Source organism: Mus pahari, chromosome 2 (genome assembly GCF_900095145.1).
Source record: "Mus pahari chromosome 2, PAHARI_EIJ_v1.1, whole genome shotgun sequence".
Lineage (NCBI taxonomy): Eukaryota > Metazoa > Chordata > Mammalia > Rodentia > Muridae > Mus > Mus pahari.
Window position 1 is genome coordinate 109,054,668 of NC_034591.1, and position 24,363 is coordinate 109,079,030.

At 41.1% G+C, this 24,363-nt stretch overlaps 1 protein-coding gene across 6 annotated transcripts in view; it reads left to right on the top strand.

Moving 5' to 3' along the window:
- Nucleotides 1–24,363, top strand: part of Nr2c2 (nuclear receptor subfamily 2 group C member 2) — a 66,852-nt gene that overhangs the window by 36,836 nt on the left and 5,653 nt on the right. For all 6 annotated transcript variants that reach the window (XM_029535002.1, XM_029535005.1, XM_021191524.2 and 3 more), the window contains 11 exons: nt 6,816–7,016; nt 9,742–9,844; nt 11,724–11,903; nt 13,803–13,950; nt 14,624–14,717; nt 15,555–15,688; nt 16,436–16,613; nt 17,644–17,765; nt 19,299–19,438; nt 20,248–20,385; nt 21,274–21,379. In XM_029535002.1, coding sequence (XP_029390862.1) covers nt 6,816–7,016; nt 9,742–9,844; nt 11,724–11,903; nt 13,803–13,950; nt 14,624–14,717; nt 15,555–15,688; nt 16,436–16,613; nt 17,644–17,765; nt 19,299–19,438; nt 20,248–20,385; nt 21,274–21,379 — 1,544 coding nt within the window. The remainder of the gene's footprint in view (nt 1–6,815; nt 7,017–9,741; nt 9,845–11,723; nt 11,904–13,802; nt 13,951–14,623; nt 14,718–15,554; nt 15,689–16,435; nt 16,614–17,643; nt 17,766–19,298; nt 19,439–20,247; nt 20,386–21,273; nt 21,380–24,363) is intronic.

Consider the following 24,363-nt stretch of genomic DNA (forward strand, 5'->3'; position numbering starts at 1 on the left):
GTGGGTGGGCAAGGGAGCAGGGTGCGGGGAGGGTATAGGGGACATTCGAGATAACATTTGAAATGTAAATGAAGAAGAAATATGAAAATATCTAATAAAATAAGTTAAAAAATAAATAAAAAATTTTTAAAAAAAGTAAAATGATTTCTCTGTTTTCAGTGACATCCTCATTCCTAGTTCATGCTTTGTCAGTAAACATTGCATCCCATGGAGCCTGAAAAGAGAATGCATTTTTAGTATTTTAGTGTATGAGAGCAATGCTTAGAATCTAAATAGTGGCTTCTCTAGTAAGGCTAAGACGGAAAGATGTCAGATTAGACAATGTTTAGCCTGAATTAAACAGATCTAGGATCTAGTCTTATGACCTAGGGAGAATTTCCAAAACCTTCTGTACGGTTTCACTGTGGATATATGAGTGCAGAGGATGAAATGTGGTAAGGCCTGCAGCCCTGCAGATGGGTACCAGGAAATGCTAGCAGTGTGCTGTAAGAGATTTTGCTTGCTTTTGTGTTTTTGTTTTGCAATGGGCTCTCCTGTAGCTGAGGTTGGCCTTGGACTCCTGATTCTTCTGCCTTCACATCCCCAGTACTGGAATTAATTATAGGCTCGTGCCAACATACCTGGTTTTGTGCTTATAGCTTTTAATGTCCTATTTTTATACTGCTTCAGATTTACAGAAAGTAACACATAAAATTGTTATAACCTTTACTCAAATTCACTAATTGTTTGCTATTTAATTCTGAATGTGATATATATACATATATATGTATATATATGTATATATACTTTGTATTCATTTGCTCATTAACGGCAGGCATAATTTCTTTTCACTGGATCAGTCATACAGGTTTCTTAAGAACGATGGCATTCTCTTACATAGTCATAATAATAAGAAATATTAGTACTGAAATATGCTATTGTAGGATACATAATCCTCATTCCACAATTTCCAGAGATTTTTTTTTTAATGAGTATTTGGTTTTTTTGGATCTACTAGAATTCATTATTAATTATATCAATAGTAATTAGGTACCAGGCAACCCAAAACACATCCCTTGTCATGCAGGCTACCATAGATGTCCAGAAGCCTTGCTGGTTTGTTTGTTTGTTTGTTTGTTTGTTTTGTATGGTATGGCCCTAACTGGTACAAAGATTTTTTAGGGAAGAAGAGGAGGAGGAGGGAGAGGAAGAGGATAGGCCCTCAGTGGAGGCAGGGCTGGGGCTGAGAGTTGCAGCTTTGGGGATAGAGATGTAGAGCAAGAGCTGTGGAGATAATGGAAACATTAGGAAAACATTAGGTTCAAGTTTTTACTTTTTAATCCAGCTTTGAAAAGAAAGGTTAAGTTAAAAGGCAAAAGGTACTCTATTTGGTTCCATTTTGGAGGTGATTGTGAGATTTTTTTCTGCCTTGTTTTCTGCCTTAGTCTGCCTTCAGTGGTAGACTGAGAATTCTGTGTGCTTTGAGGTTCTCCTAGGATGGTCCTCCATCTCTCCCTTTTTCAGTTGTTGCTTCTCAAGAAAGCATTATTGTAATCATTAAGCAACTTTATTAAGTGTTTTTTTTTTCTGAAATACACCTCCGTATATAACATTCAACTATATTACATTGAAATTCATATACAATTTGTTAGAAAGAACTTTGTGTAGTTATTTTATTTTATTTTTTAAGTTTGAAATCTTCCTTGTAGTCCCTAGAAAAAGCCTTCTGTGGTTCTTATAGCCATTTGGTACCTGCTTCTCACTTGCTAGTAGCATTGTGTTTTGTGCTTTTTTTTTGGTCCACCACTTTCTGCTGTTTTTTTTTTTTTTTTCTCTTTCTGATAGGGCAGTGACCTCTCTTAAGTACTCAGAGTTGTTGCTTGTCTGTGGGGGTTGGATAGGTAATATATGAATGCTGTACTAAAGTCCAGCCAACCAAGGCGCAGAAGGCACGGGGTAGAAATAGGACTTTCTCAGTAGAACTCTGTGTGTCTGTCTCTGTCTCTGTGTCTGTGTCTGTCCTGTCCACGTTGGCCTCAAACATCTATGTGCCTCCTGAGTGATGTAATTACAGGTCTGTGCCACCACACTCAGATTTTGTGGTGCTTGAGGATCAAATGTGGAGCATGTGCATGTCAGGCAAGCACTCTTAACAGAGCCACATTTCCAGCCCTTCATTCTTTTAAAAAAAAAGTTCAAGGAATTTTGTTTTTAATTTTACATTATAATTTGAGACAAGACCTCTCATAAAATCTGGAACTTAACCATTTTGACTAGCTTAGCTGGCCAGTAAGCCTTGGGCCCCACTCCCTAACTCTCTGGTGCTGTGGTTATAGGTCGTCTTTGCCCAGCTTTTACGTAGGTATTGGGGGTCTGACTTCAGGTCCTCATGCTTGCACTGGAAGCACTTCACTGTCTGAGCCATCTCCTTGGACCCTTATGTTTTTAGAGAAGGATCAACATCATGTTCATCCTCTACCCCTTGGTCTTTTTATTTATTTTTAAATGCGGTTTGATATTGTCTTAGTTAGGGTTCTCCTATAGTGATAGAACACACCATGACCAAAGCAACTTGGGAAGGAAATGGCTTATACTTTCATTCATGACAATCCATCATGGAAAGAAGTCAGTGCAGTCAGTGTCTTAGGATTTTATTATTGTGAAGAGACACCATGACCATGGCAGTTCTTATAAAAGGAAACGTTTAATTGGGACTGGCTTAGAGTTTCAGAGATTCAGTCTATTAACATGTCAGAAAGCATGGTAGCCTGCAGGCAGACATGGTACTGGAGAAGGAGCTGAGAGATCTACATCTTGAGCCTAAGGCAAGTCAGAGGAGACTTGTGCATTGGATGGAGCTTGAGCACTGGAAGACCTCTAAGCCTGTCTACACAGTGACACTCTTCCTCCAATAAGGCCATACCTATTCCAGCAAGGCCGCACCTCCTAATGTGCTACTCCCATGGACCAAGCATATTCAAACCTACCACAGGCAAAGATCAAGGAAGAACACTCCTCACTGGCTTGCTTCCCATGGCCTCGTTCAACCTGCTTTCCAGTACAGCCCAGGACCACCTACCCAGAGGTGGCCAGACCCTTTCACATCACTCATTAATCAAGAAAAGATACCATAGGCTTGTCTACAGCCAATCTTATAGAGACATTTTCTCAATTAAAATTTTCATCTTCCTAGATAAGTCTAGGTTTGAGTTAAGTTGTCAGAAAACCAACTGGCAAACACAGTGCAAAGAAGATGCCTCTATTTCTATTGAGCAACTAGTTGATACTCCATTTTCTCACACTGTTCCTAAAGAAGGCATACTGATTTATGTTTTCACCAATCTATCCTGGAAGCCTCTGTTTCTCCATATTTAATATCATGTTGTACTTTTAACTGTCAGTTTGCTAAATGATACAAACTGCTGTGTAGCTTTTATATTTATGTAAATATATATAATAAAGTATTGTTTTGTGTATATTTTCACATTTTATGAACAAAAAAGTAGTTTTCCTCATCCTTCCCTGTATTCTTACTCCCCTTAATCTTCAACCAACAGACCTTTTGAAAATGATACCTAATTTTGTTAAAATTATTTAAATTTGTTACAAAGTATTATATGGTAAGGCATAACTACTGTTCTGAAGTATCCATGGTCCTTGAGCTGAGTATCTGCCTTATAGGAAAGACTACTATGTATTTAGGAAGAGGTATGGAAACCATCGATAAAGTGGGGAATAATACTGGTTTAATCAAGGCTCTGGTGGTAGTTTCCTATGGTACTTCATCTCCCTAATGGAAAATGTTGGGGTTCTGCAGATTTATACTTTGGAGTGTTTACTCTAGCTTTTTGTATTAGCTCTAGCTGAGCAGATGGCTTTAGGTGTCACTGCCAAATAACTAGCCAAGACTTCTGCTGTAAGCCCCACTTAGCCAAAGGTAAGACTGCTCTTATGACTTTATCTTCAGCTTATGTATATTGTTTTGATTTCTGTTTCAGTCGAGTTTGAGAACATACTTCATGTGCTTTCCACTCAGAAAACTGTTACAATGCATTATAAAAGCCAGAATGTAGTTTCTGTTAGTGACTATCCTGAGCAATTTTGAGAAGTTGAGGTATTGTGAGTGGTAGAGGAGTTATCATATAAATGCCATTTATATCAAGCTGATCATACTACTTAGCCTGCTGTTCCTTACTAGCTTTGATGCCTGCTTGCTAGTGCTTACAGGAAGGCATCGACCTCTCCAGCATAGCTATGGAGTCCTTTGTTCCTTCCTCTAGTTCTATCTGGTTTTGCCTTGTTTTATTTGCCCGTTTGGTTTGGGGTTTTGGTCCTAGTACTATAACTTGGGTTCTGCACATGCTAACCCCAGATTCCTTATATATTTTGCTTCTTTGTTTTGGGCACATGAATTTGGATTACTACACCTTTCTTTGAGAATCAATTCTCATTATATAATACCTTTTTTTATAGGGCCCAATTGTTTCCTTGTTTTGAAGTTTATTTTCAGATTAATGTAGTTACTCCATCTTTTTGTTGTTTTTCTGTTTTGTTTTTTATTTTTATGTACAAGGTACATCTTTTGTCTTTTCATCTGTCTTTATATATGAAATATGTTGAAATAATTGCTATATTTTTACTGGTGTATGAAAAATTCACACTTATGTGATTATCAATAATTTAAGATTATTATCACCCTTTCATGTAATTTCTGTGTTAATTGCCAGAAGTTCTTCTTCTTGGCTATGATATATATTTATGTGCTTTCTATCAAATATATATCTATTTAAAAATATATATATCTTTTTAAAAATGCTTTCAGTTGTTGCTCTCGTGTTTAGATTTTACATTTCAATACTTCAAGACCACCTACAAATGATATATAATTGTTAGTGAAATATACATTACAAAAAAAGAAAAACATTTTTAAGTGCACTTTAGTAACATAGTAGTCTGTTTGTGGTATTGTGTCACCTCATCTTATTAGTTTAGTTCCACTACACTGTATTTAAAAAGGCAGTTTTCTTTAATCCCAGCACTTGGGAGGCAGAGGCAGGCGGATTTCTGAGTTCAAGGCCAGCCTGGTCTTCAAAGTGAGTTCCAGGACAGCCAGGGCTACACAGAGAAACCCTGTCTCAAAAAACCAAAAAAAAAAAAAAAAAAAAAAAAGCAGTTTTCTGCCCTATTCCCTGGAATAAGTATGCAGAAAACCATATGAGTTGTCCTTCATCTCTTTTACTAATGTGTAATAAGTGCCCATCAGCTTTGAATGGGTAGAAAGTCATAGAGAACTGGATCTCTCCTCTCAGTCCTCCCACCCGAGTTGTCTCTTACTGGTGAGCAGAGAGCGTGGACATTTGTTCAGGTAGGGAAATCTGGGCTTGCCTCTTACTATAAGCTTCCTAAGACTGCAGGATAAGCTTTCTCAAGCTTTGCGACTTAACAGTTTCAGGCCAGACAAAGGAATAAAACTGAGGGGGATCTAAGAAAACCTCTTCTTAGCCTCCCTGTATGCTTGTACCTATTTCTAAGCTTGCTTCTCTTGTTTCATGGTCTTTTGTGGATGCTAGTCAAGGATGGTGTGACTTGTGCAACACACCAAGCTCAAGGTCATGTTCTGTGTTTACTTAGTGTTCCTCATAGAATACATGATATGCACATAAAAGTCCAATGTGGTGTTGCACACCTGTAGTCCCAGCCCTTCAGAGTCTGAGGAAAAGAATTATGAGTTCAAGGAAGAAAAGACTTTCAGTTTTCAAGGAATTGGGGTCAGGCCTTTTTTGCTGCATCACTACATTCCAGTCTTAATATTTTCTCTCCAAGTGCTAGGCCTCTTTTGGCCTGACCACACAACAGTAAAGTTAGATGTAGCCTCTAAAGATCTCAGACTTGGAAAATGGAGTGGGTTGGTGATGAATCACAATGGAGAGCCAAGTGAATTCAGCCACCCAAGACATGACACCTTACAGGACTTTCCCTTCAAAACTATCACTTCTTTAAAGCAACCATCTCCAGATTTTTAAAGAGATAATGCTGTCTTTTTTGACTATTGACAGGATGGGGTGCTTTTATTGCTTTTTGTTTTGTTTTGAGACAGGGTTTCTGTATTTAGCCCTGGCTATCCTGGAACTAGCTTTATAGACCAGGCTGGCCTTGAACTCAAGATCGCCCAACTCTCCCAAGTGCTAAGATTAAAGACATATCCCACCAGTATCCACTCCACCCCTTCTTAAAAAATGTCTAAGCTATCTATTTTTATGATTATCTTCATAAAGGGCCTTTTAATTCTAAAAATACTAAAGTAAGAATCCTAGAATAAAACTAATTTTTGAAAAAATAATTTCTGAAAAGCTCACTATGTATTTTTCTTACTTGGAAAAACGCCATGGAACTTGTATGTTAGGTTACTTTTCTTATTGTTTGATAAAATGCCAGACAAAGTAAATTATGGCAGCAGAAACAGAAGGTCATACTGCATCCAGTCCAGAAGCAGAACAGATTGATTGCTGGTGCTTAGCTCGTTTTCTCCTTTTTATTCTATTCAGTCCAGGGTTCCATTTCATGGAATGGCATCACTTGCATTCAGGGTGGGTCTTCCCTGCATTGTTGAATTTTTCTGGAAAGACTCCCATAGACACCTAGATGTGTGTTTCCTTAGTGCTTCTAAATCCCGTCAAGTTGACAGTAGAGATTATAGCCATCAGAACTGGTGCAATATATCTTAGACCAGCATCGATTCTAGTGATCACCTCCTAAGCATTGTCTGCAAGTGCAGACAGGTCTAAACAGGTCTAAAGACACACCAAGCAAAAGGGCTTCCATGTTGTATCTTGTAGATTGTAACAGACCAGCAGACAGGACAAAAGATCCAGATAGTCACCGCAGTGGATGCCTCTGGATCCTCTAAACAGCAATTCATCCTAACCAGCCCAGATGGAGCTGGAACTGGGAAGGTGATCCTGGCTTCTCCGGAAACATCCAGTGCCAAGCAGCTCATATTCACCACCTCGGACAACCTTGTCCCTGGCAGGATCCAGGTAAGGCCCATTGACAGGTGGTTGTTTCCAGACTAGATAATGAACCACTTCTCAGCTCAGTTTTACCTTGCCTTTGGGAATTTACAAGCATAGTGGGATTGCTGCCTTAGCTAAATTAAAAACCTGTAAGTGGCCACACCCAGAAGACAAGCAGGAAAAGTAAGAGATAAAAGCTAATCCAAGGAAAAGACACTGGCATAGGCAAGGTGATAGTGAGGCCACTGGAGAAGTGTTCTTAAAGGGCCACATGGTGGAAACCATTAGCCTCAGATATCTTTTTTTTTTAAAAGATTTATTTATTTATTCTATGTAAGTACACTGTAGCTGTCTTCAGACACTCCAGAAGAGGGCATCAGATCTTGTTACGGATGGTTATGAGCCACCATGTGGTTGCTGGGATTTGAACTCTGGACCTTCGGAAGAGCAGTCGGGTGCTCTTACCCATTGAGCCATCTCACCAGCCCCAGCCTCAGATATCTTTAAGGCACCCTCTAGAGCTGACCACTCTTACCTCAGTCTCATGTAGGTGGCCAACCTAGGTCCAGTTCTTCATTTTGATCACACATATTTTCCAGGAACTATTCTATACTTCTGTCTCCTGCTCTGTCTTACCTATTTCTATTCTGAGAGGGAGGAGCAAGATGAGCAAGATGTGATTGGGGGCAGCCACATTCAGTCAAAAAGGGCAGCCACAATAAATGAATAAACAAACAAAGAAACAAACAAATAAATAAAGATGCTGAGGGAAAAGCAGGGCCAATTGTAAGGTTGGAGGCTCAATGCCAGCGCCCCAGAGTAATAGGGAATAAGCATGTTTTGACACAATCTATGTTAAATTTTTTTAAACTAATTCTTGAGACAGGGTCTTATAGCCCTGGCTGTCCTGGAACTCACTATGTAGACCATGTTGGCCTTGAAGTCACAGAGATTGGCCTCTTTCTGCCTCTCGAATGCTGGGATTAAAGGTATATGCCATCATATCTGGCTTGATTTTTGTTTTTTAATTTGTGGTGAATTGTCCGTAATATAAAATTTACCATCTTAACCATTACTGTAGCCCCATCTGTAAATCTTTTCATCTTCCCAAACTGAAACACTCTACCTGCTTGGGCTCTCACACACAAGCCACAGTGAAGAGATGGGAGAAGTTAGTATTCTATTCCCTTCCCTCAAGCCCCCCTCTGTTAATTTCCTGCTCCCACCTCACCCACTCCCAACCCATGAGAGTGTTTGTGTGGGATATGTTCAAGTGCATATTTTTAGTAAGTTTAGATGCTTGTAGAAACCTGAGAGGTGTTCAATCACCTAGAGACAGAGTTGTAAGCAGTTGTGAACTTCCCAAATTTGAGTGCTGAGAACTGAATTTGAGTCTTCCACAAGAACATTCTTATCTGCTAAGCCATCTCTTCAGACTCTATATCTCTTTAAAATATTTTTGATGCATTTACATTTATGACATTTTATATTATATACATATGGCAAATTTATATTTCTTGTATTTTACATATGAGTGCATACATCGTACAGTATATGTGTGGAGGTCAGGGGGCAACTTACAGGAGTTGGCTCTTAGCATGTGGGTTCATGGGATTGAACTCAGATTGTCAGGTTTGGCAGCAGGTGCCTCTTCCCACTGAGACATTTTGTTGGCCCTACATCTTATTTTTTTATGTCTCTCTGAACCTAGAATACACTAATTTGGAGAGGCTGCCTGCCTGACCAGTAAGCCTGGTGATCCAAGGTCTTACTGGCCTTGTGCTTACACAGCAAGGTCTTTACTGACTGACCCATCTGCCAGCTCTTGTTTTTATCCTTTCATCTATTGGGTGACACCTGGTTAGTCCCTCTGTTTGGCTATTACTGATGTGTGGAGCATTCTTTCTACTATAGAGAGAAACTTGAGAACCTCTTTTTTCCCTTGATGAGCTAGACTTAGACAGCCAGTATGTTCTTTCAGAAAGTTCTCTGAGATAGCTAGCAGTGCAGCTAACCAGCATTATCTATCTTATTCTCCCAAAGTGTGTTCTGATCTTTTGATGTTCAACTATCCATTTTGTTAAAAAGCACAGATTTGTGAACAACTGGCTTCTGATGTTGTCATTTCACAGGTGATTTTTACCTGATTTCTGTATATGGTCCCATCGTGTGAGATTCATTTGAAGGTTTATTGTGTGCTCAAATTAAGTATATTTTAAAAATAACCATTCTTTAAAATTTCCCAGCTTGATATCAGTTGTTTTCTCCTAGATGGATAGTACTGTTTGTAATCTAGAGAGTTACCTACAAGTGAGAGGAGATAGCAGTCTTCTGCTGTCATCTGTACTAATCCATCTATCCATTACCAGTTGCCTCAACAAGCAATCCAATCAGGAGAGTCTGGGTGTGACAAACACGCCAGGTTGCATATTTCCATGTTGTTCGATGGGATGAGAAACGTAGCTGAAGAACCTTACCTGTTCTTTACCTTAGAGAATCTGTATGTCATCCCTCTGTGGCCACCAGTTTTGGTGATAGTCACAAGATAGGAGAGTAATGGACATGTGCAGGCCAGTAGGGAAGCAGAATTACCTGGCTGTTGAATGAAGAAGCTGTTGATTAAAGTAATCCTAGTTCTGCCTAGAGTTCTTTTAGTTTAGATACCCAAGACAGGGGAATACACAACAAGATGTTACTTTACTTAGTTATCTAGCTTTTAATTGGCACTGTTTGTTTGCCAACATCTTAGATCGTCACGGATTCTGCTTCTGTGGAGCGTTTGCTGGGGAAGGCAGACGTCCAGCGGCCCCAGGTGGTGGAGTACTGTGTGGTCTGTGGCGACAAAGCCTCTGGTATGTGACTCTGGCTTCTGGCATGTATCATGGAGCAACATGACCTTTTATAGGGTAGGGAAGTGGTTAGTTGAGAAAGAACATTTTATGTAGGTTTCAAACATGAACTTCACATAATAAGCAAAGTAGTTGTCAGATTATTCAAATTGATAGGAAAAGTCAAGAAACTCTGAGATTTGTTTCCAATTGTTTATATGCTACTAAATAAAAAAAAATTTTCTCATCTTGTTTGTATCACCTAAGGTGTGTTATATAATTCCCCCCATCCAAATTGTCTCACTTTTCTTTTTATCCTCTTACTAAACCTGTGTGATAAGCTTCTATGATGGAGTAGGAACCATGCTGTGCCCCTTGGAAAAGTGTACGCAGTGTGTGCATGCCTGTGTGTGTGTGTGTGTGTGTGTGTGTGTGTGTGTACACTTAGTGGAAACCCAAGGCCTCTGGTGAGTTATTTAAATCTGTGTTTCTGGTGTCCTTCAAGGAGAGCCCAAAGGCTTCCGCAGTTAGTGCTCTGATGGAGACAGGAGGCTTGCTAGCACTGGGGAGCCATAGAAGGTAAGCAAAGCAGTAAGGCAGGCAGTGGGAATGAAGAAGCTCAGCTCAGGGATCTGGGGCATAGACCTGAGTTCTGAAGCAGCTTTTTTCCACTCACAGGAAGTCTGGAGGGTTTGTTATCCTGGATTTCTTTTTGTCTTTTTGAAAAGGGGGTTTGACCAAATCTAGGAGGATGCTTAAGCAAGCATCTTCAGAAGCTTTGGTTTTTTTTTTTCCTTTAAGCTGGTTATACCATTTCTCTGCCATTGGTACCTGCTTCTGATCCTACCTTGTCTTGGTAAAGCCAGTCCATCCTACCACTTAAAGGCCCATCTTCCCCTGGAAGCAGGTAGACAGCACTGCCACTGGTTCTGATTGCATTTCTCCAGGCTGTCCTAGACATCTTGTACATTTTCCTATAATCGAAATGGACTTTCTCATTGGAGTGTTTGAGCAAAATCTATGTCTGCTAAATAAAGAGACACACTACAAATGTTTGAATACATGAAGTAGGGACAGAAACAGCCAAAGACTGCCTAGTTTCCTTGTTGCTCAGGGTTCTTCTGAGCTTCAAGGAAAGGCCTCATCACATAGCCTTATAGTGCCACTGTTTCCAGCTCTTAGAAGTCACCCAGATAGCAAATTTAAGGAAACATTACAAAAAAGGTCAAGGCAGTATTGACATGGGGTCAATTCAGTACCATAGTGCTTCAAAGGAAAATGAGATCCTCCAAATTAATCTCTAGTCAGTGTGAACAGTGATGCTGTGAAGTTTCCTAACAGTTGAGCTGTAGGCTTGGGTTCTGGAAGCAAGAGAAGTCCAGAAAGTATAAGGTTGTGATGTACAGTAGCACTTTATCAGCTAAGAAGGATGAGCTGAGGTCATTGGCTAAATACAGACCGAGTAAGTGAGTAGAGAAATGAGCTGTGATTTGTAACCATGTTCCTTGAAGGGCCTCAAGGGGGTGCTTAGAGACAAGGACTTTGACTCAGAGAATAAGCAAGAATATAGGAATGATAGAGTGTTTAGTCTGGCAGTAAGGGTAGACACCAAGCTGCTTCTATAGCCAAGGTGTGCAGACTGGAGCAGAGTTGCCTGAACTACTCTGTGTGTTGGGATGGTTGTGTGCCAAGAGCAGTCACATCATATATGAGCTTTGGATTTACATCATGACCTTACAAGGTTTCTGTAGTGATATGGACATATGAGGTAGACATATTGTTGGGCTGCCGTTAACCCCTGTGGTGACAGCATCTGACAGAGTGCACCCAGTGAGAACAGGGCTGGGACAGTTCACCTCTGTTCATGAGGAGCCAAATCATGTGCTCATTCACTTCCCTTCAGGCCGGCACTATGGAGCTGTCAGTTGTGAAGGTTGCAAAGGTTTCTTCAAAAGGAGCGTGAGGAAGAATCTGACCTACAGCTGTCGGAGCAGCCAAGACTGCATCATCAACAAGCACCACCGCAACCGCTGCCAGTTCTGCCGGCTGAAGAAGTGCCTGGAGATGGGCATGAAGATGGAGTGTGAGTAGCAGGGCCCCACCATGCTAGTAAATGCCTGCTAAATAGGTGTGGTTCACCTTTGACCTTAAAGGGGGGTGGGGAGTGGGGGATGGTGGTGGAAATCCAAAAGCTTCATTGTGCTTTACCTAAATTCTGGGCAGCCAGGAGATCCAGAGCTGACACTGCTGCTGGGTTTGGACAGTATACATAGTATATATGAGAGTCCCTTTCCCAATCAATCAGAAAACAGGACAGGAGGAATGGAGATCAGGTAAGGACAGCTTCAGAGTAAAGCTGAGACCAAGGCTAAAGAGTTACCAGAAACAGTTCCTTTTTCAATCCCTGGGCCTCATCTGTATCCCATCCAAGTGGGAGCAGCCACAAAAGGGCTGAAACCCTCCTCTCAGCAGTATTCTGAAACTAGTCTTTCATTCACAAGGACCGTTCATTGGGTCAGTTTCTAATGGTGAAATCTTAAGACCCAGGTCCTAAAATAGGCAACACAGAAAAGTCACTGTGAGCAAGCTGTGCTTAAGTGTACAGCAAGGATGGAAAGGAACAGAGTCAGGCCTACACCAGGCTAATAGTGCCTCATGGCTCCTAGGAAGATTATAGCCAGTGGATTTCATTATTTCCTATTCTAGGACTGGGACAATACAAATTTCACTGGGAACAAGAAGTATGCTTGCAACCTGTACTACCACAGTCAGTATAATATAGACTAGCTTAGGGTAGGTCTGCACTGTCATACTTTCAGGTTGTCCTTAGTTGTAAGCAGTGATGGGACTAAACTTGGTCAATCACAGGCATAGTTGCAAACTCACAGTCCAACTGCATTTCAACTTAGTAGTAAGGCATCTGGGACCCAAGGCTTGGTCTCTTGCTTTTAAGAGCAGTTTGTGGGATGGGGAGATGGCTCGATGTGTAAAGTGTCTACTGTATTAGCATGAAGATGTCAATTCAGATTTCAGGCACCTATGTAAGAGCTGGGTGTTGTTACTAATGCGTGTAGTTGTAGCACTAGGGGTGAAGACAGGTGGATCACCAAAGCTTGCTGGCCATGCCAGTCTAGCCAATCAGTGATCTCCATGATCACTGAAAGACCCTAAATCAAAACAAAGGAGAAAAGCAATAATAGAAAATCCTCAATGTTGATCTCTGGCCTCTGTACATGCATAAACTGTACACCCCACCCCCAAGATCTAGATTTTTCTTCAGTTGCTTGTGACAAACATGTATCATTTAAAAAAAAATTTTTAGTTTTAATTATGTATGTGTATGTGTCTATGTGTATACTGTGTACATGTGAATGTAGGCACCTATCAGGCCTCAGATCTCCCTAGTGCTGTAGTTACAGGCAGTTGTGAGCTGTCTAAAGTGAGTGCTGGGAACTGAAATCTTTAAGAATAATATATTCTTAACTTCTGAACCTTCTCCAGCCCCTATATACCCATTCTTAAGCTTGGTTGCTGGGAAAGAAATTGCTGTATGCAGTTAACAGCCTTCAGTTTGCTGAAGCTCTTCAGACTGAATGAAATTGGACTCTTGCAAGATTGTTCTGCCATTTGTGACATGGGATAATCTATATGAAAGATCCACTTGAAGATTAGCATTTCTTATCCTGGGCTGAGCCCAGCTGGTTAGTGACAGAAGTTTAAAAAACAAAACAAAAAACAGAATATATTGGCCTCCTTAGGTCACATCAGAGTGGCAGTTTCTCAGCAGGCATCACCTGCCATCTTGAGCCTCTGTATACCTTTAGGTTTGCATTGGGGTTGTTGATTTTGACTCTTTGCATTGATTGGAAAGCTCATGGTGACCAAACCAGAGTTACAGATTTGCTAAGAGACAACTTCAGCATGTTACAGTGTTTATTCATTTGATTCTTTTTCTCTAAATGTAAATATGTTGTAATTTAAGCTGTACAGAGTGAACGGAAGCCCTTTGATGTGCAACGGGAGAAACCAAGCAATTGTGCTGCTTCCACTGAGAAGATCTATATCCGGAAAGACCTGAGAAGTCCTCTGATAGCCACTCCCACATTTGTGGCAGACAAAGATGGAGCAAGGTCAGTCTCCTGTTCTCACAGAGTAGTACTGTGTTCAGCTTCCACACTGGCCTGAAGAAGTGCAGATATTCCTAGAAAGGGCACACACGTGGCTCTCACCTGCCTCCCATAGCCCTGGCATGTCACATTCTGTCTTTTGATCCACTTAACATTGCTGAGGGTCACTTTAGGACACAACTGATCCTAAGGGTTAGATTTTATTCAATAGCTGTCTATAGCTCAAAATAAAGGCCTTTTATTTTTTTTACAATATAGAAGAAAATACCAGATGATGCCACAAACTAACTTGTTCATTCTTTTTGACACACTGTGTTGAACTGGTTTTAAAGAGAACTGAAATAAGGAAAGCCAGAAATCCAAAATGTATTACACAAGAGCTGGAGTTGAGGGTCTCTGGACAATTCTTTGAGTATCAGTTAAACGTTGGGAAGAATGGCCACAGTATAGAAGGCCTAGGGGTAGGCATCTGTGTTCTGTGCTCCCTCAGCCTGCAGCCTGGCTTTGTGAAGAGCTCATGAGGGAGAGCAGACAAGTGGCCACTCACCCTAGGCTAAATGTTAGAGCTTTTCTCTTGTAGACAGCCTGGCATATATGGAAGCCAACTGAATGCAGCATGAACATAGTGTGCAGAAAATGTTAGATACTACTCTGGGTTTCTTTGTGTCTTAAATAGACAAACAGGTCTTCTTGATCCAGGGATGCTTGTGAACATCCAACAGCCTTTGATACGTGAGGATGGTACAGTTCTCCTGGCCACGGATTCCAAGGTAACATTCTCTCCTGTGTTGCAGTGCAGGCTGCTTTTCCAACAATACCTGCTCTCTTGGCCATCAGACATGATGCTGAAAGCATAGCCTCCTGTAGCTACATTAATTTCTCATAATAGTCATCCTAGGGCTTGTTCTAAAGATGCTTGTGGTTTTCAGGGCTGAATGGCAATATTCACTATCACATGGCAGCTTTGTGGACATTCAATGGTTCTTCACATGGCATCTTTATAGACATTCTATGGTCCTGTTCCCTATGAATTTAATCCCCTTATTAAACATATTGGCAGGCTCCCAGTATGCTGGGAAGGTAGCTATTTTTTTCTAAAGCAGCCTTTTGTAAAAGCTCCAGTTCTTTTCCATTAGATAATTTGTAATAGGCTAACAAATGAGCCAGAGATAACGAACTTATAGACTGAGATGTCTGTTGGTCCAAGAGGTCATCTCTCATTGTGGCAACCTGCACAGTATGCTGTAGTTCTACCATAATTTATTAATTAGTTCTGTGTTTAAAACTTTGCTACTGGGGCTGGGTAGGGTGACCTGCAACTTTATCTGTTCTGTCATTTTATCACAATGTTATTGCATCACATATGTGGATCTCTGTGTGTGGCCATAACCAAAATACAAAAATCCAAAAGCCTGATCTATTCTGATCCAGATGATATGCAAAAAGATCTTCCTAGCATGACTCTTCATTCACACCTAGAAGCTGGCCTTGAATAAACATGATACCTTCTTCATTTCATTGCCCTTAAATCATTCTCCTGTGTGTTTTCATTTTTTAGTGTTTAGTGTTACTTTTTTTTTTTATTATTACTATTATTTGTTTAATAGGCTGAAACAAGCCAAGGAGCTCTAGGTACTCTGGCAAATGTAGTGACCTCTTTGGCCAACCTGAGTGAATCTTTGAACAACGGTGATGCTTCAGAAATGCAGCCAGAGGACCAGTCTGCAAGTGAGATTACTCGGTATGAGCCCCTCTGATACTCTACATTCCCCAGGCACTGTGTTGTAAGGATAGATGCCAGCATTTGGCACCTATGCTATAAATAAGTTTTATATTTTTATTTTTGGTCCTGGAAATTGACCTCTGCCTCTGCTTGTGTATAAGACAAGCGCTGTGCCAGTGAACTACATACTTCAAAAATACTCCAACTTGTGTCTAATTAAATAACTATAAAGTTGTCAAAACAACCCCACATATCTGTTGTCTTCCACATTTAACTATGGGAATTTACAATGAAGGAGGAACCGCATATATCATGTGTCAATAAGGCAGTCAGAGCTGCAGTTCGCTCCTTACACCCAAGGTGTTCATCAAACAAATGTTCTTTATCTTGAGCAATGTGTAATGAACCTGCACAAAACAGCGTACCTCTTTCCTGTTTGTGTTTCTCTTTGCTCACACCTGTTTTCTGAGTGATACATGCTAGCTGATGGATAGCACTAGTTGGTTCCAGGTGGCATTGCCCAGCTGCTCAGGTTTCTTCCCTGCTGCTTGGCCCTTGTGTTTTACTTTTCTATTCTCTATTCTGACCTTAGTGTCAGGCCAGATGGGGACTTACTGGGAGCTACACTGTCCTGCTGTTAATTTGTAATCTGATGCAATATTGAGACCTAGGTGTAGAGGAAAGAACATGAGATCTAAGTAGAATCAGCTAGGGCTTTCTCACTGTATTTGCCATTGATGATGTCTGCTTCATTTTTGCTCATAGGGCATTTGACACCTTAGCGAAAGCACTTAATACCACAGACAGTGCTTCACCTCCAAGCCTGGCAGATGGGATAGATGCTAGTGGAGGAGGGAGTATCCATGTCATCAGCAGAGATCAGTCAACACCCATCATTGAAGTTGAAGGCCCTCTCCTTTCAGACACACATGTCACATTCAAGGTGAGTAAGTTAACACGTGCTATCTACTTACCCTGTATGCTAGAGCCAGGTACTGTACCAATGCTAGTATACAGTTTCAAAAGTCAGACCTTGCAATGAGCTCATTTTGTAATTGTGGCAGAATCTTGAATTCCAAAGCATATTCTTGTTGAAAATGACCCTCCAATAAGTGTGGCACATCACAGCCAAGATAGATTGCCATGGTGCTAGCCACTGAGGATCAGGGACTGGTTGCTCTGCCTTTTCCTATGACAGCAACACAGGCTCAGCCACCTGAGCAACAGGCTCACCTGTTGACCTCTCTACTATGTAGAGAAGTCATCAAATATACTTGTTAGCAAGTAGGCAGCCAGACTGATTTTAATTATATTGCCTACTAGAGCCATAGCCACTATCTTTGAAGAATACTAGTAGGTTCTCAGTCTTTCCCATGCTCTTTCTTTGTCTGCTCTCCCAACAGGGCATCAGAAGGCTCTCCAATCTAGTCTCTAGAATGAATCTCTTGTCTTAGTATACTCTGTGCTGGAGATATCTAGACAGTCATTTGGGTAGATAGGGTCCCTGACTACAGTTGTCCAAGGCTTGTTTCTCAAGTTGCTTCCAAGCTAGACCTTTTGAGGACATTATAGCATATGGAACCCTGGCAGGCTGTTCTTCCATTGAGATGTTAATTTGCCCAGCACCTTTTCATTACCATCTTGAAGCCACCCTTTAAAAACACAGTGAATTAGGGCTAATAACAACAATATAGCTGAGGTCAGAGGTGTTGAAGACATCTTTGTATAGGTGAGCTGGAAAGTGTCCTAACGGCTCCCGAACCCCAATCCAGACTGCTGGACTCAAGTCACTGAGCAAGAAACCATGGGAGCTGGTGAAAGCCTTGGCTACATGGTCACATATTTCACTAGTGACAGGCTTTTGGAAGTTCTTTGAGATCTGAGACAGTTACCATTGTTGAGACAGGAGATAAGTTGACAAGAGCACCTGTCCCTCCTTTAGCTCTTGTGTCACAATACCTTTTATTTTCCAGCTTACAATGCCCAGTCCTATGCCAGAGTACCTCAATGTACATTACATCTGTGAGTCTGCATCCCGCCTGCTTTTCCTCTCCATGCACTGGGCAAGGTCAATCCCAGCCTTCCAGGCACTTGGGTAAGTGCCTTTATTCCTGGATGTCCTCGAGTAGTGGGATTTGTTCTTCCATTAATGGCCCACAAGTTCCCTGAGGTCCTTTCCAGTGTGATTGTTCCAATTTACCTTATTCAGTGATCCAAAGTTGTATTAAATATAGTCAACAGACTGAAGTAAACAGTAGATCTTGTTGCCAAGGACTTGTTGCTAGATGTGTCTTTGATGAGTGTCAAGAGCAATGGTTTGTGTGTATATGTTGCCTTGCCTCACTGTTGACCAACCTGTGAGGACCACTGGCTGTGTCATCTCTGCAGGAAGTCCCTCCTGCTTGCTTGTTCATGAACATCACTGTGTTTAGTGATCCTGTTCCCTGTCAGTCCCAATGCCAGCTCTGCTACTATGCTAAGTAACTAATGTCCAATTGGAGTAGGCCACCATTGTGGCATGCAGTCTGGCTAGAACATAAACAACCACATGACACTGGGAATGTAATGAATGGATGCATGCTTCAGGGTAACCACCATAGGTGATACATGGGAAACATTAGATTGTCCACTGGTTCATAGCAGTGGCCTAGGGTAAGCAGGTTGGGATTGAGATTCATTCAGAATAGCATCTGACAGCTGTGAGGCCGTGGGAACGTTGTCTCACTTGTATGAATCTTCAGTTTTCTTCTCTGTAAAATCCTTGCCAGAAGTAAAATCTTACAAAGTTCTTAATCTAGAGCTGAAGACTGAAGGGGATCTGCAGATAGAAATGTGCTCCTGGGCTGGGTGCTGTGGCATATGTCCCCAAATGTAATGGTGACAGTAATTCACTGAGAGATGGTTTAGTTTGTCATTCTCAGGGCAACTAGACAGGCAGTAACTGTTAAACAAACATCTGCAAATCCTTATGACTGCCTGCCCTTGCTGCCATTTGGAAGATTAGTTGACATCTCAGGGTTATCAGTACTATTATATGAAGATGTCCTGATGTGCAGCTAAACAGTGGTGGTCTTAGTTCCCTGAGTGGGGTTTTTGTTTTTGTTTTTTTCATCTGAGCATTTTGAAACCTCCTCCAGATCACTTAGCACCAAAATCAGTCAGAGACTCTGATGCTGACCTCTGGCCTAAATGCAAATGTACGCATGCACATATACCCATACAATCATGTACATATAATCACATACATAACAGAGGATGTTTTTTAAAACTGTTTATCACAGCTTGCATAAAGAGATCAGAGGAATATTTTGGGATATCGGTTTTCCACCATGTGGATTTTGTGGCTCAAACTAAGGTCACTTGGCTTAACGGCAAGCATTTTTACCTGTTGAGCCACGTTGCTAGCCCCAAAAAGTCTTATAATTTATCATCTAAGGGACTTTACTTAAAACCTTCATGTACTTATTCAAGGACTTGGGTCATTTTTCTGGGAATGACCTGAAAGTATAATAAACCATTTTCACACCCTTGCTAGATGGTGGATAGTGCTAGGGTTTTGAGTCCATAAAGCTCACATGCCTAGAGTCAGCCACATGAAAGACACTAAGCCTTATCCTTGTGTTCCCAGACAGGACTGCAATACCAGCCTGGTGAGGGCCTGCTGGAATGAGCTCTTCACTCTTGGCCTGGCCCAGTGTGCCCAGGTCATGAGTCTCTCCACCATCCTGGCAGCCATTGTCAACCACCTACAGAACAGCATCCAGGAAGGTAGGTTCTGGGGTTATGGGAGTAGAGTATATCTTTATCCAGTCTGTGCCTGGATCAAAGCCCAGCCTGTGTCAAGTTGACCCAGCTGATCTTTTGAATGGACAAATAACTATCCTCTAGTAAGATCTGCAATGGCATCTAATAAATTTGATAGTCAAATGGAGTAGTAGCTGTGACAGTAGAAAATTCATTTTAGCCTTGCAGAAGCTAACCCCTGTGAAGTGAGGCATGAGTTGCCATAAGGGAATTAACCCTTGGCAACAACAGGCTGAATTAGGTGCATTACTGAGGTAATTTAAGATTTTTTTTTCTTATTTATTTTATGTATATGAGTACATTGTAGATCTTCAGACACACCAGAAGAGGGCATCATAATATCCCACTACAAAAACACCATATGGTTGCTGGGAATTGAACTCTGGCCCCCACCATTTCGAGTACCCTTTAAAAAAAAGATTTCTTGTATATATGTGCCTGTGCCATGTGTGTGCAATGTCCAGAAATTAAAAGAGGGCATCAAATCTCCCAGAACTGATGTTACAGGTTATTTTGAACCACTGTTGTGTGGTCCTGGGAACTGAAACCAGGTCCTCTATAAGAGCATTGAGTGCTCTTAACTACTGAACCACCTCTCCAGGCACAAGCACCTCTTAATACTCCACTTTCATCTGGAAATGCAGCCCTTGACAAGCTTGAAATGACTTGGTTCTCTTTAGAAAGTGAACTTACCCTCCATTTGTCTGTGATGCTCCTTAAAAGACTGATTTTGTTCTTAGTTTTCCTCAGAGGTTCTGTGTTATTTTTTCTAGATAAGCTTTCTGGTGACCGGATAAAGCAAGTCATGGAGCACATCTGGAAGCTGCAGGAGTTCTGTAACAGCATGGTGAAACTGGATATAGACGGCTATGAGTACGCATACCTTAAAGCTATAGTTCTCTTTAGTCCCGGTAAGATATGTGTTGGGGACTTGTGACACTTTGCACTGTGTCTACTGATGTTTCTGAACACGGCCATATTGTCATCAGTTGTGTAGGAGAGCCCTTTAATATTTTATATAACCTAGAGTGTTCATAATAAGTGTTTTGGTATCTATCATCAATAATTCTTGCTCTATAGCCCTGAAGAAATGTTCCTGGGGATTCATGTTCTGAATACATTTAATTTGCACCTCAACCAAGCCATTGGCCAAATAGGACCACCATCCAGTGTTATTTTTCTTGTTTGGGCTCTCCCATTTCCAGGTTCTCTAGTTACGTATAATCCAGGTAGATTGGAATTCACCTTTACTGTCTCTGGATAACAATAGGCCTGACTATAGCAGCTGAAGAGGCAGAGAATTCCTGGTGGAACGAAAAAGGCACCTGGACTGGCCTCACATTCTTCTCTAGCTGTTCTCAAAACCTCTGGAGAAGTTATTTGGGCTTACCATTGACCTCAACAGCAAGGGCTGAATGTAGCATAATCGTTTTCTTCATCCTCAGACTCCTTACTTTGTAACAAAGGTATCTATTAAAAAGTAGTCATTACATAATTAAACATCTGAAAAGAGAATATTTCTCATATATCTTTAGAAATCTCTCTTTCCTAGAGTAGTATAAAGCAGGAAGTCTAGAGCCAATTCAGGGTGCTGTTTAGGTAAGGCTGTTAGGCTGTACCTAGGAGCCACCCACCTCCCTAGGAATCTTACAGCCTTGGAAAAATACAGAGGCAAAGCCAGTATTGTGACAGCTTCCCAATTCATTGAGCCAGCCTTCAAGTTCAGTTGCTTATATTAAGATTTCTATAATACTTCCCAAATTCAGAAAGAAACTTGAGGTTTACTTTTCTGTTTTCAGATCATCCAGGTTTGACAGGCACAAGCCAGATTGAGAAATTTCAGGAGAAGGCACAGATGGAATTACAGGACTATGTGCAGAAAACCTACTCAGAAGATACTTACAGGTGAGGCACAAGGCCATGCCCCACACAAAAGAATGGGTGGGGCGGAATGGGGTGTGGTAGGGTATGTGGCTGGGTCAGATTCTAGCAACTTGGCAGAGCCTCCTTTAGATAACTGACATCTCCAGGTGTGTAAGTAAGAAAGAGTGCAAACATAAGGGAATGTCAGGCTGGAAGTGTTTGCTGGTGACAGAAAAGGAATACTCTTCTGGAACTAACTCCTTACACATTAGAGAGGTACTTAGCACTCATGGGAGAGGCAGCATCAAAGTCCTTAACAAAAATGAAATCTGGCCCAAATTAAGAAGTGAGTTACATAAGGTAATTTTGCCCTTAGATAAAACTGATGGGGGGAAAAGTCCTTTTATATAGGTGAGAATTAATTGGCAATATTTTAACAATAGGATGTATATTAGCCTAATATATATTTAAACAGTATAGCTGATCTGCCAAAAAATAGAATGTATGGCAAGCTTTTCCAGGCCCAATTTTCTAACTCTCCCTTTCCTCCCAAACTAAACAAAAGTAACAATCCAGAAAGACATTTAGCCTGCTTTCCCCAGACTTGGATCCTCTGAGTAGAATTCTGTCTTAGGCTCCCTGAACTGCCAGGATTACTTCTTTCTGCCCTGTACTTCTCAAAGGAAAGGCTATTGTGCCAGTGGCTCTGCTGGGTTTCTCTGTGTAAAGTCAAGACAGTTTTGTGTACATCTCTGTAGCACAGATGCAGGTTCCTAAAACCAACTTCCACTGGGATCATTGAAGACCTTGAGTCACATGTGGAGAGTAACTTCAGTCTGATACGAGAACTTGCCTGTGTGTGTGTGTATGTATGTATGTATCATACCCACAATTCCAATCTGGCCTGGTGTGTACGGAGGTTGTTCTCTTCTGAGGCCACAGTGTCCCCATGGTGTCTGTGGTCAGTAGATGGCCTTGGAGTCTGCAAGCAGAGCCCCTCACTCTAGAACCCTAATTCTGCAGCATTAGAAAGCAGATGTTTCATTTTTAAGCCCGAGTCAATCGTAGCCACGACAGAGACCCAGGGCAGGAAAGGTGAAGAAGGCACTTATGGGATTCAGGGCCACAATGAGGAAAGCTATCTACATGAATCAAAAATTCATTTCAGCATGTCTTCAGTCTTTAATAAAGACCATATTCTGTTGTATTTTTCTTTTTATATGCTTTCTAGGGGGTGTATGTATGTGTGCATGTGATGATATGTATAGAAGAGGCACAGGTGCTTCATTGGAGGTCAGAGGACAACCCTTGGGAGTTTTCTCCATCTGTTCTGGAGCTTGAACACATGGTCAGGTTCTTTGGAACACTCCTTTACCTACTGAGCCATCTCACAGCCCCTGTAACTCACTTTTCAGGTTTTTGTGTCTTTTTTCATATTAATTCGCCTGAAGTATCCTAGCTTACCTCCTCATTCATCCTCTGAGGGCCGGCTCAGTTGGCCGGTGTTCCATGAAACTCAGCCTGATTTGCCTTGCTGACTTCCTGAGACTACTTGTTCTGTTTCACCCCTCAGATCAAAAAAGAAAAAATATAGTGATTAGGGTCTCACTATGCAGCAGTGGCTAACCTCGAATTTACTGTGCAAACTAGGCTGGTCTGACACTCAAAGAAATCCACGTACTTGCCTCCCAAGTGTTGGGGTTAGAGACATGTACCATCACACATGGCACCTACTCTCTTTTTGTCTATCTGTGTTGGTGCACACAACTTGAGGGTCTAGGAACCAAATTCAGGTCAAAATCTGGCTTAGCAGCCAGTACCCTCATGTTGTTATCCTTACCATAAAATTATTTTTGCTGTTACTTTATAACTGTAATTTTGCTACTGTTATGAATCATAATATAAATATCTATGTTCTCTAGTGAGCCTAGGTGACCCCTGTGAAAGGGCTGTAACTCACAGGTAGAGAAATACTGAGTTAGAGAGATGGTGCAACAATTAGAGCACTTAATGCTCTTTCAGAGACCAGGGTTCAGTTCCAAGAGATCCAACATCCTCTTCTGACCTCTGTAGTCACACTGGCTCATAATATATGCAAGTAAAACATTCATACATGTAAATAATAATTTATAATTAATTTTTATAATAATTTCTAAATTTTTTTTTCATAAACAAGGTAGGCATTGCAGAAAACTTGGAACATTCTAGGAAGCCAAAGAGGGAAAGAAAATTACTTCATCAAAAAGCATCCCCTCAAGGATATTTTTTAACCTTTTTTCACTTGGCTGTCATGCCAAGAAGAGCAAACCATGAGCACATGGCTAACATTCTTCCAAAGTGCTTTTGCACAAACACGCACACGCAGTACAACAGCTGTGCCCCTTTAAATAGTCACTGCACGGTCTGGGTCTCTCTGCTTCAGTGACTGTAGATTGTTATGTCTCACTGCACAGCACAAACTGGCCTCCCTCCCACTTGACTCTTCTTGCCTCAGCTTCCTGAGTGCAGTGACTGCAGATATGCATCACTATAGTATCCTTCCTTTATTGAGTTTGCAGCAGTTCATTATAGGAATGCAATATTCTGTACTTTAACCTATTTGTTGGTAAATTTCAAAATTTTGTGTGTGCAGGTAAGAAGAGTAGCTTTAAACAGTATAAGGACTTCATAGTTACTATTAGAAATGGTTTTTGCATTTATGTTGTATGTGTGTGGGCATGCATATGTGCAATTATAATCCAAGTGTAGGAGTTAGTTCTCTCCTTCCACAATATGGATTCTGGAGATGAAGCTCAGAAGCTCAGGGTGTCAGGCACTGTAGTCAGTGGCCTTTATCTACTGAGCCATCTCAGCAATCCGATACACATATACATCTTTTATACTTTTTTTACCTTCATGCTAAACTTTTGTTGTATTTTTTTTTTATTTCAACAACAAAAGCAAATTGATATACATAGTAGGTCTGTTTGGTTTAGTTGTATATGGTTCCAAAAGGACCTCCAAGAATTGGCCACAGGCAACCAGAC